At 40.2% G+C, this 17,613-nt stretch overlaps 1 protein-coding gene across 1 annotated transcript in view; it reads left to right on the top strand.

Annotated features, from left to right (window-relative positions):
• Positions 1 to 17,613, top strand: part of grxcr1a (glutaredoxin and cysteine rich domain containing 1 a) — a 44,365-nt gene that overhangs the window by 7,116 nt on the left and 19,636 nt on the right. The window contains exon 2 of the mRNA XM_052040289.1: positions 16,317 to 16,556. Within this exon, the coding sequence (XP_051896249.1) occupies positions 16,317 to 16,556 (240 nt within the window). The remainder of the gene's footprint in view (positions 1 to 16,316; positions 16,557 to 17,613) is intronic.

Raw genomic sequence — 17,613 nt, 5'->3', positions numbered from 1 at the left:
AAAGTCATCGATAGTGCCGTCAAACAACATCAACTCACTAATGACCTGTTTAACAATGCTCACACCAACCCAACCCCTGAGTCCTTTACAACTTTGATTCAGACTCTGTTGTACAGCCAAATGCTTGAGGAGAAGTGAGAGCTGCTGCCCTCAACATGAAGGCACCATTTGATCAAACCAGGCCTGGGGGAAATCAGGCTCAATACACCAGAGATACAAACCACTGATCAGGGCAGCACGGTGGAGGGAAATGGTTAACTGTAAACTGTAAATGGAGACAACCCAAGTCATGCAGTCATGGTTGCAGCTCTTTCACTTTTAACTCAACTGACTTTGCTTGGCTTTGAAAGCCATGACATAGCTTCTCTTTCAGCAAGAAATGTTACTGTGAGTAGGAGTCAAAAAGAACACCACTTCAATGGCTGGTATCACTGCTGACACAAAAGAGTATTCAGCGATTAATTATCATGGTTCTGTGGGAGTGTTTCGAGGCAGAGCCCTTAGCCTAACCATCTTCAGCTAGTTCAGTAATTTCTTACCCTCCGTCCTAAGGGCAGGAGTGGACACTTTGTTGGTGACTCATGTGTTTACTGCCTCTGATAATGGAGCAACCAAAGTCAACTTACAAAGGAAACTTAATAACATCCACTCTTGGCTGCGTGACAGCTGCCTCACTTGTTGCCAGGTAACAACTATCTAGAATAATAGAAAGCTCAAACATCTTCCCTTTAATTGGCATACCATACATCCATTGACCACAGACTTAAATAGACCAATAATATTTACATGAGCCAAGCAAAACCTGGGGACTCTGCATCTTCTGAGTTGTCAAAGCATCTCTACCACCTACATGGAAAGAGCAGCCTCATCAGCTTAATCATTTCTCAATAGTCACCTCCTCCACTTCCATTAATGTTGCCTTTAATCAGTCTGACATCAACTTTTAAGAAGGATATGAGCAGGAATGTTGTGGGACCACCATTATCTTGTTTCACTCCCTAAGTACATATTGCCCTAACCTTACCATATATCACTGTTAGAATGATATCACTGGTCAGAATCTTGGAAGTCCGTACCTCAGCCTTACTTCAGGAACTGCTTAGCTCCCCAGATTGCAACAATGGAAGGAGAAAGCCTACTTTCACTTACCAACCATGGCAATAAATATGGACTTACCTTTGTTGCCTGCATCCCAAGGGTACATAAAATAATACCTCTGTTGGCAGACTTGGACACCCTAAAGCCCCATAGTCTCCTTACAAACCTAGGTCCTTTCATTTGGTAGCTCGCACAATAATCCCAAATTTCAACACCACATTCTGCATGCTCTCCCATCTCTGACCATTCCCAAATACTCCCAGATCATGTCTATGTCTTTAACGTAACACAAATGTGCTTATAAAAGCCTTTATTCTTCTTGAGCAAAGTGGTGAGAGATTTATAAATAATTGCAAGGCGTATGGTACCTCAAAGGCAATTTGACATGGAAGTTTTTCTTCCATGCTTGGCTGCTTACTTATTACACATTCAATATTCTAAGGGTCAAAAGGTTTATGCCTTGATACATACACAGAAACATTATGATCACAAAAGTAGAATCTCTCTGCAAACTTCTCATTCCTACCCCTGGCCATTTTTGGGGTGGGTGGAAGTTTGTGGATGTGTGACAGCAATAGTCTGATGAACATAATTGAAATCACTAACCAGCACTGACCACAAGCTTCACTGGAAACTGGCAATAACAAAACTCACAAAAATGATTAAAAATGGATTTTTATTAAGCATCCAATGTCATGACAGGCGCAGAAAATAATGGATGAATCAAACTCATTCATCTTCTGCTTTCTTTGGTCCATATCATTGATGTTGAAAACATGAAAAGGTGTTTTTTAATATAATGGTTGTTTTTTTTTGCACATTTCATTAGCTGGTGTTGAATATGATTAATTTTTTCATCTACTTATTTCTCAGAATAGTCTTATGTCATTCTCTGAAAATAATACATACTGTATTAACTTGCTGCTGCAACTGGCCTAAATTTCTCCCTTCATGACTCATTGGTTCTGTAAAGTTAAAAAACACTTTAAAAGTGGCAGGCAGGGAAGAGCTGAAGCTGGAAGACCAATTAATTGTAAGCCTCTGTGCCAGCTATATAATTTTAATTTAGATTGTTATGCGCACTAAAACTACTAAAATCAGGAAACTATAAATAACTACAAGCTCCATTTTAAGTTATTAAATCGTCTGTTTCAAATAAAACTTTGGCCATTGAGATGTCTTTTTTCAGGTTTCTGATTTATGTGCTCTGTGATGGCATTTTCAAAGCGCAACCTTTATTGAATTGAAGGTCACTTTGCAGCAAGACACAGGTGCTCTGAAAACCCATGAGGAGAAGGGGTAAAGCAACCAGGCACAAGAGCTGGAGCCTGCCGGAGACTCTATTGCTCATCCCACCAAACCCTGGGAAACCAGCAGGCGGGTTCTTGGTTTGCATGGAATCGAGGCAGTGGGAATCCCACCACGATGTGGAGTTTGGAACATCCAGCCACAGAATGATGCCACGTTGGGGTTGGCTGACTATTGTGGAGAGGGCAGGGCAGGGAAATCCAAATTCCCTCGTTCAAAAGCTGCCCTTAACATCTTTCTTGTGTTAGAACCCACCCCCACCCCCACCCCCATCTATTAGAAGGCCAATTGCAAATTCTCCTATCAGGGCCTTGACTTGGGTTCCAGCTCTTCTGGTATGCTCCTCCATGTGTCCCTCAGAAAGTCTTAGAATTTTATGGCCAGCGAGAGTTCACATATTCCCTAAAATCAGATTACTCTTAGATAAAATAAATGATTTAGAAAAAGAAGTAAAATGCTTCTTGTGTTTCATTCATATTGCACAGATATTAACACAGCAGATCTGAAGATCAAGTGGAGAAAGTGAACACATTTATTTCAGCTTTCCAGAGTTTTAACTCAGCTGCCAACCCATTAAAACATCTAGCTATTTCTTCAATAAATCCATTATCCTATTTACTGGAACTTGCATGAGCTGCTGACCAGCACCTGTGGAAAGAGGTTGCAGTGATATCACAAGCCTGATACTTATGTCAGTTACAGAGTCATGAAGTCATAGAATTGTACAGCACAGAAACAGATCCTGTGGTTCACTGCATCTATGCCGACCATCATGCCAAACTATACTGATCCCACTTGTCTCTGTTTTTTTTGCACTGATGTCTTGTTTTGCACACTCCTTTTTTCTTCTCTGTCTTGTATAATCTTTGCATAACTTACAAATAGTTATGTTCTCTATGTTGTCTGAACCTATGTGCCTGTGATGTTACCACAAGCAAGTTTTTCATTGTACCTGTACCTCACCATACTTGTGTACATGACAATAAACTTGACTTGACTTGACATGATTTGACTTGATTTGACTTGACTCACCTGCATTAATTCCAAATCCGTCTATGCCCTGCTCATTCAAATACCTGTCCAGGGGCCTCTTAAATGTTTTTACTGTTCCTGCCTCCAGCACTTCCTCTCACTTCCCATACCACATACCAACTACTTTTTTGTGAAAGGTATACCCCTCAGGTCCCCTTTAAACCTGCTCCTTCTCATCTTAAACCTATGCCCTCTAGTTTTAGACACCCCTACCATGGGAAACAGACTCTGGCTATCTATGTCTCTCAAAATTTTATATAGCTCAAGTACGGTTATAGTACTGTGCACTTGAAGTGTCAAGTCCTTTTAAGAACTGGCAGCTCACCAGCAATGAAGATGCAAAGAAATGAAATTCTGCACGAAACAAATGAGTCAAATATATTGCAGACAAAATCTTGGGTTCTGACCACCAATTGTCAAATATTCTTTGGTAGAGACAGCAGAAGATAATATTTTATGAGTGTCCACATAGAAAAGCCCAGACAGAAAAGAGTATTAGACTGCTGGGAACTGAAAGTACTACTGTGGTTTAAAAGAGAGATAAAACTAGTTTAATGATTTATCACTATTTAGCTTAACATTAATTCTAAGAAAGTACACCGGAATCTTTGCTGAAAGATCAGATAAGCAAACGTCCAGGGACAAAAAATATAATGAAAGTAAAGTCAACGTAGATTTTTAAATGGTTATTTTTAGTCAACATCAAGTTCTTTAAAGAAGTAAGAGGTGGTTAATCTCTGGAATTCTTCACCCAGAGAGTTGTGTAGTCTGGATCATTGGAGGTATTTAAAGAGAAGGTAGATACATTTTTGAATGGTTGGGGAATTGAGGGCTATGGAGAACTGGCACTGAAGAGGAGTTAAGATCTGGGTTAGATCAGCCATGATCATAGTGAATGGTGGGGTAGGCTCGTGGGCCCTGATGGCCTACTAATGCTTCTGTGTTCTTGTGTCACATGAAGAAGACAATGACAATATTGCCGATGTGCTGTACATGGACTTTGAGGAGATGGTGAAAGATGTAGCACAAGAGGTTCTTGGCCAAGTTATCAGCTGTAAGATGGCTGCAAGTCAGAGAGCATGCAAATCTAAAGAAAAAATTGTTCAGTATGGCCAATTGTGTACAGTGGTGTTCTTCATGGACTTCTGTTTCTCTCCACTGTTGTTTAGTACATTCAGAAAAGACTTGTTTCAAATGACAGGGTTTCAAAATCTGCAGATATTCCCAAATCACCACCTGAATTAGAAATATATTATCATTCCTTTGTTGTTTCTGGGTGAAAATCCTGGACATCACTACATAATAGCACCATGGGACTACCTTCACCAGAAGGACTGCAGCAGTTTAAGAAGGTGGTTCAACACTCCCTTCTCAGAGGAGATTAGGATGAGAAGTAAGTGCTGACTTTGCCAACAAAGTTATGGGTGAATATCCCATGAGTGAATAAAAACAACGGATATGGATAATAAAGTGAAATCTTGCAACCAAAATACTGAGCATGCATACAGTGGGTTGATAAATGGAAAATTGGTTGAAAGTAGTAATATAAATTGATCAAAAATGGTAACATAAATTGATCAGGTGATAAAAGTGCTCAACATCTCAAGGTGGGTTACTTTATGGGTTAACCATGGGCCAATGGGCATTTGGTTCATGAGCCCAGCACTGGTAAATCCAGAAGGCCCAATGTGCTATCTTCAACTAACAGGATGGTGATGTAGTTACTGGACTGGTAACATAGAAGTGTCAGTTTAAATTTCACCATGATAGCTGTGAAATTTAAATCCAGTTAATAATCGGGATTTTTTAAGACAACTAATCTCAGTGAATGATGACTATGAAACACTGGATTGTTGTTTAAAAACTGATCTTGTTCACCAATACCCTTCATAGTTAGAGATCTGATACCCTGACCTGGTTTGGATTACAATGTGAACCCAGACGTACAACAATGTGGTTGGTTATCATAACTGCTATATTAAAGCAATAAAAAGTATAAAACTGGTGGACCACACAGACTTGACCTGAGTACTGAATTCAGACATGTCAAATTGGACCCAACCCAGTTGATCTTGTAAAGTCTTTCTCACAAATATCTGAGGGTTGCTGTTTGATGTAAGTCATCCTTACAGACTCCTTCAGGTCAATCCTGGAGTATATCCTCTCTCTTACCAATGGAACAGAGCCACCAAAAGTAGTGGTGGTACATTGGTTTACAGGTGGGAGTGAGCAGGCCTGGAAGTCCTCAATGTTGACTCCAGACTCCATGAAGTCTCATAGTATCAGGTATGATGCATCCAGACAGCAACCCCCAGATGTTTGTGAGAAAGACTTTACAAGATCAACTGGGTTGGGTCCAATTTGACATGTCTGGATTCAGTACTCAGGTCAAGTCTGTGTGGTCCATCAGTCTTATAATTTTTCTTGCTTTCATATAGCAGTTAAGATAACCAACCACATGCTTCAGCTGATGGATCAGTGCTGCTCCATATTTAACAAAACTTGGAAGAAGCAATTGGAACAAAATCACTCTGGGTAGTGGACTTTAATGTTCGCTATTAAAAGTGACATGATAACACCACTGCTGGCTTAGCACTGAACTACTGCAACAGCTAGTGAGTGAACAACACAAAGAATAAACCTACTTGATGAGTAATCTCCATGAGGCAGATGACACATCACTGTTACCATGGGTAAGAGTGACTACTGTACAGTCCTTGTGGAGTCAAAGTCTTGCGGTCACACCAAGAATATTCTCCACCATATTGTGTAACACTACAACTGTGCTAAACTGGACAAACTCAGAACAGATCTGGCGACTGAAAACTGGGCACCCATGAGGTGCTGTGGACCATCATCATTAGCAGCAGCATGGTACATCCCTCACCCTACCAGTACAGTCAAACCATAGGATTGATCCTGGGCCAATGAAGAGTGCAGAAAGCCCCACAGGGGGCAACACCATGTGCAGATAAAAGTGAGTTCCAGCCTGGTGAAACTATGGTACAGCGTGACATGCATACTAAACAGAAAAATGGCATGCACTGGACAGAACTAAGTAATCCCATAGCCAATGGAGTAGATGAATGTTTTGCAATTTTGCCTCATCTAGTTATGGACAATTAAGCAGCTAATGGGCGGAAGAGTCTTGAAGAAAATTCTGCAGGGTCTAGCCCATGAGAGATAAAGACAAAGATGAAACATTGACAATTACCTTCAGCCAAAAGTCCCATGTGATTCTTTTCAGCTTCCCCACCATCTGACACCAGTTCAATTTGATTCACTCCACATGGTATAAAGAAACAGCTGAGAGCCCTTGATACAGCAAAGGATATGGATCCAGACGATATCCCACTGTAGGTGTGTGTACCAGAACTAGTTGGGCTTCTAGGCAAGCTGTTTCAGCATGGTTACACAATCTACCTGACACTGTGGAAAATTGCCCAGGTATGTTTTTACAAAAAGCATGACAAATCCAATCTGGCTAATTGTCACCCAATCAGGTTCTTCTCATTCATCAGCAAGTGATGAAATAGTGTTTTTGATGGTGCTGTCATGTGACACCTGCTCACCAATAATCATCTCACCAATGCCCCCTTTGGTTTCACCAGGACCACTCAGCTCCTGATTTCATCACAGCCTTGGTTCAAAGATGAAACAAAGAGCTAAATTTCAAAGGTGATTTCCCTTGAGATCTGATGAAGTATGGCATCATGGAGCTCTGGGCATCAAGGGCGAAACACTCCCATGGTTGGAGTCATACCCTGTATAAAGGAAGATGGTTGTGGTTGTAGGTCAATCATGCCATCCCTGGGACCCCACAAGATGTGTTCTTCAGCTGCTTCACCATTGATCTTTCTTTCATTAAGTGGAAATGTTTGCTGTTGATTGCACAATGTTCAATTCTGTTTGCGACCCCTCAGCAAATGAAGCCGTCTATGCCTACATACAGTAGAACTCGGACAATATTCAGACATGGGTTAACAAGTGGTGAAAGCATCTGCACCATAAAAGTATCAGTTAATGACATTTTCAACAGGACAAAGTCTAACTATCTACCCTTGATATTCAATGACATTACATTTGCCAAGTCCTCCACCATCGACATCCCGGGGGCATCATTTATCAGGAACTCAGCTGGAACAACCACTTAGGCATGTGACTAAGTGTTCAGAGGCCGGCTATCCTGGGGCAAGTGACTCATCTCCTGACACTATCTACTAGTCAGAATATAGGAGTGTGATGGAGGAAGAGGACAAGGAATAAACCCTCATCACATTTAAGCAGCCGTGACCTGTAGGACTGCAGACCTGGTGTTCGAAGGAGGGATTAGGTTTGCAGACTGGCCTCTTTTTGTGTTGTAACTTTTCTATAATTTTCTTTAATTCCAACAAGTTAAGAAGCTCAACACCACCCAAGACAAAGCAGCTCCTCCATGTATCTGGTAAGTCTGGGGCCCTGGTCACTCTTGCTTGAAAGTCAGTGATTTAGGCCTGATGGATTTCTTTATATCCATGAAGAGATTTGAAGGGGTGGGGGCAATGAGGAAAAATTGTGTCCACTGTGGATGTGTTGCATATTTGGGCACAAATAAATTAATGTTGTAAACAGATAAAGTGACAATGTGAGGGATTTTTGTTTTAGACAGAATAGCCACTGTTTTTGTACCTTCACACTCTTCTGAGAATCTATCAGATATATTGGGTTGTGACCTCCTTTATACCAGAAAACATGAGTGTTGGTGCACTGTGGTAGATTTTATGGGCTTCTATAAACAATAAATTGCAGAGAAGTGGCATTTATACATACCCAATAGATGTGGATGAAAACGTAAAGTCTTGTATTGTACTGTATTGGTTTATTATTGTCACATGGACCAAGATACAATGAAAAGCTTTGTTTTGTGCACCATCCAGACAGATCATGCCATACATAATTACACTGAGATAGCAAAAAGGAAAACAGAATGCAGAATATAGTGTTGCAGTTACAGAGAAAGTACAGTGCAGGTAGACAAATTAAGTGCAAGGGCCATGACGAGATAGATTGGGAGATCAAGAGTTCAAGAGTTCATCTTTTAGCGGATGAGATGTCTCTTCAAAACGCTGATAACAGTGGGATAGAAGCTGTCCTTGTGTCTGGTGGTACGTGTTCTCAAACTTTGGTATCTTCTGCCTGACGGGAGAGGGGAGAAGAGAAAATGACCAGGGTGGGAGGGTCCTTGATTATGTTGGCTGCTATCACAAGGCAGCAGGATGTGCTGATGGAGTTACTGGAGGGGAGGTTGGTTTGTGTGATGGTCTGGGCTGTGTTCACAACTCTCTGTAATTTCTTGCAGTCTTGGGCAGAGCAGTCGCCATACCAATCTGTGATGCACCTGAAGAGGATACTTTCTTAGGGTCTCTATAAAAATTGGTAGGAGTCATCAGACATGCAGAATTTCCTTAGCCTTCAGAGGAAGTAGAGGAGTTGATGTGTTTTCTTGGCCATAGCATCCATGTGGCTGGCCCAGGAGAAATTTTTGGTGATGGTTTTCTCAACCATCTCCGCCTCAGCACCATTGATACAGACAGGGTTGTGTACTCAGCCCCACTTCCTGAAATCAATGGTCAGCTCCTTCATGTTGCTGACATTGAGGGAATGGTTGTTGTCTTGACACCATGGTACTAGAGTCCCTATCTCTTTCCTGTACTCTGTCTGTGCTGGAAGCACTCAGCATCTCAAGTGGCATTACATGAAGAGGGAAACAAAGCTATGACTCACCTGGACAACTTGGCTTCTGTTCTCTTATAAAAGTTTCCTCTCAACATCCTCCTCCCTTCTCTAACGAAAACACAATAGTTTTCACACTGGTCCAGTTCAGATAGACGGTCATCAACCAGCAACATTAACTGACTCTCTCTCCACAGATGCTCAGGTTTCCATCATCTGAAGTTTTTTTCCTTTTCAGTGACTCGATGTGACAATGGAAGTCAAGCCAGAATTCAAAGTGGAGTTCTGCCCTCCACTCACCAGGACTATCTGGAGAAGGGTACCACCCTGGACTCAGAGATGATAATACAATTACTAAACCAATGGCTCACTCCAGAGAGACTGAAGCTCACTCCCACATGGCGTGGTTGAAGCAGAAGGAAGCTTGAAGTAAACTTGGGGAAGAAGAGAACAAAGGGACATTCAGGCATTATGGGAATGGGAAATTAGAATGAGAGGAACATATGGTTTATAAACACTATCTGAGACCAGCTGGGTCTAATGGCTTGGCTTTGTCTTGCAGATTCTAGGAGATCTAATTCTACGCAATCGAGACTATCCACTTTGACAAAACACTAGCCATCTGCTCATGTTTTTGGATCAGTGGCTGCACTAATGTCAATACAATAAGGAGATTAGAGAAGGAAAAAAATGGGAATTCATAAAAATGATGGGAGATCTTGTCAAAACGTCAAGTTGTGTGAGGCCTTGACAAGGGAAATTCTGTGATAACATTTCCCCCATGGGGAGTCCAGAACTCTGGGGATAAGTTTCATAGTAAGGGGGTCAGCCACACACACATGAAATGAGGAGAATATCTTCTCTCGAATGGTTGTGAACCTTTGGAGATGCTGAGTCGTCGAGACTGAGAGATTTAAACTACAGGGGAATCAAGGGTAATAGGATTTGGACAGGAAAGTGGAGTTGAGTCTAATCAGCAATCATCATGTTGAACAGCAGGACAGACTTGAGGGAGCCACATGCCCTACTCCTTCCCCTATAACTGTCCTTCTGGTCATCACCAGTAGGACATGAGTGGCTGTTAATTCCCAAAAACATATTATTCATGGATTTTTACATTTGAATGTAGGGGATGAAGGTCATCTGTCTGTCTTCTGGCTTTAAGAATATCATGTAGAATGAAAGGTTGAGTCAATGCACACATAGGAACATGGAAAATAAATGCACGAGTTGGTCACTCAGCCCTTTGATCCTGCTCTGCTATTCACTGGGCTCAAGGCTGCTCCTCTATCTCAATACCATATTCCCATATCAAATATTTAAGAAGGAAATAGTAATCTATCTACTTCCTTCTTAAATATATTCAGCGACATCGGCTCCAACACCTTCTGTGGCAGAGAATTCTACGAGTTCACCGCCCTCCGAGTGAACTAATTTCTCCTCACCTCAGTCTTGCATGTTTTACCCCATACCCTAATACTGTAACTCTTCATTCTAGACCCCTCAGCCAGAGGAAGCATCTGGCCTGCATCCATCTGTGATCATAGTCAGAATTTTGAACATTGCCGTGAGATATCTTCGCAATTTCCCAAACTCTAGTGAATGCAGGCCTCGTTGAACCAACAAACAATCTGCTGGAAGAACTCAGCAGGCAAGGATGCTGCTCGACCCACTGAGTTCCTCCAGCGGATTGTTGCTTGTTGCTCCAGAGTCCAGCATCCGTGATCTCTTGAGTCTCCTAGTTGAACTAATCTCTGTTCATACAACAGTCCTGCCATTGCAGGGATCTGAGAAATCTTTGCTGCGCTTTCTCTACAGCAAGTATATTCTTTCTTTGGTCACGGGACCAAAATTGAACAGGTGTGGTCACACCAAAGTCCTGTGTTACTCTGGGAGGATGTCCTTCCCCCTGTACTCAAAATCTCTTGCTGTGAAGGCCAACATACCTGATAGAAGTATATAAGATTATGAAAGGCTTAGATAGGATAGATAGACAGAATCTCTTTCCCATGGTAGGGGTATCAAAAACAAACGAGCATAAGTTTAAGATGAGAGAAAAGAGTTTTACAGCGGATCTGAGGGGAAGTTTTTTACATGGAAAATGATTGATATCTGGAATGCACTGCCAGAGGAGACGGTGGAATCAGATAAAATTACTATGTTTAAGATGCATTTAGACAGACACTTAAAAAGGCAAGGCATAGAAGGGTTCAGTCTTAATGCGGGCAAATGGGATTAGTGTAGGTGGGCAAAAAGGTCGGCAGAGACGTGGGGGCTGAAGGGCCCATTTTAGTGTTGTATGACTCTATGTCTGCATGACTATGACTCTGTGACCATTTGTTTTCTTAATTACTTGCTGCATTTTCATGTTTTCTTTCAGTGACTGATGTATAAGGAAACCCAAATCTCATTGTACATCAAATTTCCCAGTCTAACGCCAATTAAATAATACTCCATTTATCTGCATAATACTGCATCTATCATGTATTTGCTACTTGTTTAAAATACCACAAAGGCTCTTTGCATCCACCTCACAACACACCATCCCACCCAGTTTTGTGTTGTCTACATTCAATTCCCTAATCCAAATCATTGATGTACATTGTAATTAGCTGGGGCCCAGGCACTGACCCCTGCGGTACCCCACCAGTCACCACCTGCAAGCCTGAGAAAGTCCCATATATTTCTTCTCCCTGATACCTGTCTGTCAACCAATTTTCAATCCATGCCAATATACTTTACATACTACCTTCTTATGTGGGACTTTATTGAAGATTTCCCAAAATTCCAAATACACCACAAAGACTGGTTCTGCCTTATCTACTCTAGCAGTTACATCCTCAAAAAACGCCAGTAATTTTGTCAAACATGATTTCCTTTTCATATATCCATGTTGACTTTGTCTAATTCAGCAAGTTTCCTGTTATAATAGACTCTATCATTTTCCCTAATACTGATGTTAGTCTAACTAGTCTTTAATTTCCTGTTTCCTCTCTCCCTCCTTTCTTGAATTGGTAGCTGACATTTGCCACCTTTCAATCTGCAGCTGATTCTGTGGTCTATAGAAATTTCGAAGATGACAATCAAAGCATCTACTGTTTCCATAGTTATATCTATTATTACAGATAATCAGGCCCTGTGGATTTATTGGCTTTTAATTGCCATTAATTTCTTCATCTTTTTGTTTTACTGTCACTAATTTCCTTTAATCCCTCGTTTTCAGTAGACTCTATGTTCTCTAGTATTTCTAGAAAGTTATTTGAATCTTCTTCCATGAAGACAGAACCGAATAGTATTTGTTTAATTGCTCTGCCATTTCTTTGTTTCTCATTATGAATTGTCCTGTTTCTGAATATAAGGGGCCTACATTTGTTTCACTAACCTTTTTACATAGTTATAGACATTTTTACAGTCCACTTGTATGTTCCTTGCAAGTTTACTCTCATACTTTATTTTTCCTCTCATAATCAAACGCTTTGTACTTTTTTATGAATTGTAGTATTCTCCCAAACCTCAGACCTGCTGCTTTTATTGGTAACTTCATATACCTCCTCTTTGAATCTAATTCTATCCTTAACTTTTCTATATTTTTGTGTCACTTCCCCTTTTGTGTTTTTGCTCCAGAAAGGAATGTTGTAGTTTCCTCACTTGTTCCTTAAATTTAGCCATTACTCAACCGTTGTTATGCCTTCTCATGAAGCTCCCAATCCATCATAGCCAATTCACTCCTCATACCTTTAGTGTCCTTTGTTTAAATTTAGGACCCTAGTTTCAGATGAAACTACTTCATGTTCCACTTCATTTAATGAAGAAGTCTGTCATGTTATAGTTACTCTTCCCTAAAGCACCAAGAAAAGATTGTTAACCATCTATCCTTGTTGCTTGGTGCCCAGGATAGTTTGTTCCCTGGTTGGTTTCTCAATAATCGTCCAAGAAACTATCTTGTACACACTCAAGAATTCATTCTCATATTCCTAACTAATGCATGAGTTTTAGACAGTGCTCAAGTCTGGCCAGTATTGCAATTTGGCTTAAATTGTTGTCTCATGATAGTTAATGTAAATGATAGAGAAATTATGGCAAGACAATAGTATTCTTCTGAACCTGGAATGAAGCCACATAGATAGAGACCTGTGGAGTTACAGGCCCAGAAATTAACAATGTGCACTTTCGATGCTACAGTTTCCTCCTATTCCTCCAGAAGTAGCTTGCCTATGTACTGGCCTGCAGTAAGGCCTACGTATTGACCTTCAGTAAGGTCTCGAGCTGGTGGGTGGGTTGTGTGGGGAGGGAATAGAAGAGCTGGTGCAGGTATCTGATGTGGTAAATGTGGGCTCGCTCTTAACTTTTAAGAGTAAATTGGATAGATACATGGACAAGAGAGGTCTGGAGGGGTATGGGCTGGAGGCAGGTAAATGGGACTAGCCAAATAATGTTTCGGCACAGACTAGAAGGGCTGAATGGCCTGTTTTCTGTGCTGTAGTTTTTCTATGGTTTCTATGGTTCTATAGATCAGAACTTACCCAGTGATACTACTGTGGATCCCGCTGGCACCACTCCATGCAAAGCTAAGTATTTTAATAAAAAAATGTTTCTCTAGTTGGGAAGAAAGAAAAGCAGACTTTAAATATTAAGATTCTTAGTCAAATGAAAGAAAAGAGAGAAATAGAGAGATCGTAAAAACTGAGAGAGCAATTTGAATATAATAAAATCAAATCAGTGTCTGGATTTCATTCATGGGAGAATCATACAAAAGAGATAATGCTGTGTATGTACATGAATTTGATTTAACCATGGAGTTGTATAGACCCTACTAGAGGAAGGATGTTAGAGACATACAATGGGTGCAGTGATGATTCACCGAAATTACATCAAAAAGAGAAACAACAAAAAGGCTTTAGAACTTTAGTACATTTTTTACAGGAACAGAGTAGGTGAAGAGAATTTTAGAATTGTGAAATAATTTGAAGAAGTGAATAGTGATAAATTGTTTCCAATTGTTGGTAAGTTGGTAACAAATGCATAAGAAATTTGGAATTATCACCAGAAGAATGAAGGGGGAAGTTAACCAAATGTGTTTATGGGGATGATAATGAGAACATTGGGTGCTTTATAATTAAGACATCATTTGAAATAGAAACAATAATATCATTTTAAAATGAAATGGGTTAGAATTTAAAATGGAAGTGTTAAACAATAGTACTGGTGAAGGACAACATAATGGGATTACTGTAAACAGTTTCAATAGATGAAGTAGATTTGGAACCAACTCAATGGCCTAAGCATGCTTCTGAACATATTCATTACATGCACAACCCCCTGAGTTTGGGTAAAATGTCATTCCAACTTCTGTCATGACTTCACGGCTGTTAAAAATGTATCCTCTGACAGAAAGGCAGTATTCTAAAGTTAATCAGAATACATTACTTTTAATATAAAGATACCAAAAACTGTCTGGGGCATACCATCCCCGAAATGTTCATTGTTGCACTCACTCCAAGAGAAAGGGTGACATTCTGGAATGAATATTTGCAGGTGTACACTTACTATCTACATCATTTACTTAGCTCTTTTCACTCAAATTCCAGCACAACTTAAAAGGGCAATTACAAACATTTTATTATCAACAGGAAACAAGGAAAATACCCCTGTTCTGACAGACTGATCCATACACTTACAAATATTGAGCAAAAGGTCATTTGATTCAAAATCAAGCAGAAATATCCCTGGGTCATCACATTTTGGCAGATGCCTTGAAGTCTACTCAAACAGAGATGCCATGTGGGTGGGGAGATGAGGTGTTGCATTAGGGTGCAGTGAGGATTTTGGATGGGAAACCTGAACATAAGGGTGAAAGGAGCCACAGGACACATTGTGCATGTTGACTACTTGAAAACCAAGTAAGTAGGGGATAGTGGGAGTGGGTGAGGAACAGGCATGAGTATGGGGGAGGCCATTGTAAATAGTGAATGTTCAGAGATTGTTGGATTGGGCTGGGGACAGAAAGTTGTGTGTGTGTGTGTGTGTGTGTGTGGGGGGGGGTGTGTGTGTGTGTGTGTGTGGGTGTGTGTGTGTGTGTGTGTGTGGGTGTGTGTGTGCGTGTGGGTGTGTGTGTGTGGGTGTGTGCGTGGAGATTTGAAGATTGAGCAAGACAGGAGATTGTGTTTGGGAGTGGAGGAATCAGAATTACTGGGGACTGAGTAGACGATCGATGGGACCAAATGGAGAATCGCAAGAGGGCACTGGGAAATTGGTGGGTGCATGTGGGAGACTCTAGTTAAAATTGGAAATCATTGGTAAGGAAGAGTGATTAGCTTCTTGGGCCCAGAGGAACCATCCTTTCTCCAACTGACCCTCTGGCAATTTTGCAAATGCACACAGGATTAAAGGAATGGGCATTAAAGGCTGATCTTTTCAGTGCAATTTGAAATTTCATTAGAGAATTATAAAGAACCTCACAAGTCTGGCACTCCTCATTACTACCTACCTGCAGAGATTTGTTATCTGTGGAAAATTCAGCTGTAAAGCTTTAAAAATAAGAATTCTATTACAATTGATTTGTGCAGCTTCCCTGAAGACTTTAATCGATTGAAATCAGAACTGGGTGGATTGGATGATGGATTGGATTGCCTGATATTTAAAAATGCTTTCATTCCCACCTTCCTCCAACACACTTTCCTTAGCGGTTTGAAAAAAGGCCCTATTGCTAATATAAAATTCACATTATTTGGAGAAGAGTGAGCTGATGAGTGTAAAATGTTCAATTATGAATGCCAGTTATAAATTTTAATGTAATATTAGCTGAGGTACAAAAGCTCGCAAGTCGTGGTTAGTACAAAATTTCACTGAATATCAACACATTATGAATTCAATGTTGCATCTGATGATTTGTCTTACATTTATGATACTTCACAAAGTCTGGTTAGAGATATTTCTTCCCTGTTTTCCTATGATTTATTTGTTCTTCTGATCACCCAGAGATCAAGTGGATTTGAGTGGTGGGGTGGATGGGGAGTGAGATTTCATAAGGCATCACAACTGTGTGGAAACAGAGCATACATGCTTGTGTACTTAATCAAGTTATTTAAAAATTTAAGTTATTTAGAAAGTTAACACAGTAAGGTACAAGCAATGCTGTCTTTGAGACTTGTCTTTATTTGTTGCAGCCACCACTAACACTAGAATTTGGAAGAATAGTAATCTACACAACTAGCCTTCGTGTTGTGAGGGCAACGTTTGATCGATGTGAGTTAGTAAGGAAAATTTTCCAAAATCACAGAATAAAGTTGGAAGAAAAAAACATTGCTTTGAACAGTGACTATGGAAAGGAGCTAGAAGAGCGTTGCAAGAGAGCAAATGAATCTCCTTCCTTACCTGTAGTGTTCATCGATGGCTATTACTTGGGGGTAAGTTCAGATGTTCTGACCAAATGCCAAAATCTGCATTTGCTATTATAATTATGCTGACTAATGGGCCAAACTGCAAATCAGATGTACTTGCTTCATCATTTCAATGGTGAATCATATTTTTTTACATTTAATTCCTGTTATCTACCTGCTTGAGCTACTAATGAAAGTTGTGGCTGATAGAGCAATATAATTTAAATGTCCCAAAGAGGATGGGTTTTAGCTTCAGTGGGACTGATTTTGGAAAGAAAGTACTATTTTCTTTCGTTGCATTAACTCTAATTGGGGTCACTCAGCTGATCTAGATTTAAAATTTACCAGTAGACCAATGAACTCTAAGGAAGAATCATGAACAATGTACATGAATTTACAGAACTGATAATGTTATTACACTATTTTGAAGAAGCTGGTAATTGTGTAGCTAAAGCAAATGCAGCAGATACAGGATATATGGACTTCCATATAAGAACAGTCACTTCTATGTGCTGCTGTAGTTTTTGACCTGATCATATATCCATTGGGTTCAGGATGACTATTGTTCTTTGTGCAATTCTGTAAAAGACGTAGTTCTAAGCTCTTTTCAAGATATTCCGGAATGAAGAATGACAGAAGTATATGGTAAGCTCAGGGCACCAGGACTCCATGTCTACTGAAATGAAAACAGAAAATTTTGGAAGTACTATCCATTTCAGACAACATCTGCGAGAGAGAAACATGTTTCAGCTCAATGATCTTTTATTAGATCTTTCAATTAACTTGAAATGTTAATGTTGTATTTCTCTCTCCACAGATGCTGCCTGACCTGCTGAGTACTTCCAGCCTTTTCTGTTTTTATTTCAGACTTTTGTTTTTACTGAAAATCCAAAGAAAAATGCAGTCTGAAATAAAAACAGAAAATGCTAGAAAAATTCAACATGTCAGGCAGCATCTGTAGAAAGAGAAACAGTTAATGTTTCAGGCCTGGGACACTTCATCAGAGCCAAACTTTCCCAGTTCTGATGATGTCCTAGACTTGAAACATTAACTGCTTTTCTTTCTACAGACGCTGCCTGACATG

The sequence above is a fragment of the Pristis pectinata genome, chromosome 2, assembly GCF_009764475.1.
Source record: "Pristis pectinata isolate sPriPec2 chromosome 2, sPriPec2.1.pri, whole genome shotgun sequence".
NCBI classification, from domain to species: domain Eukaryota; kingdom Metazoa; phylum Chordata; class Chondrichthyes; order Rhinopristiformes; family Pristidae; genus Pristis; species Pristis pectinata.
This window is presented reverse-complemented; position numbering and strand designations above follow the sequence as displayed.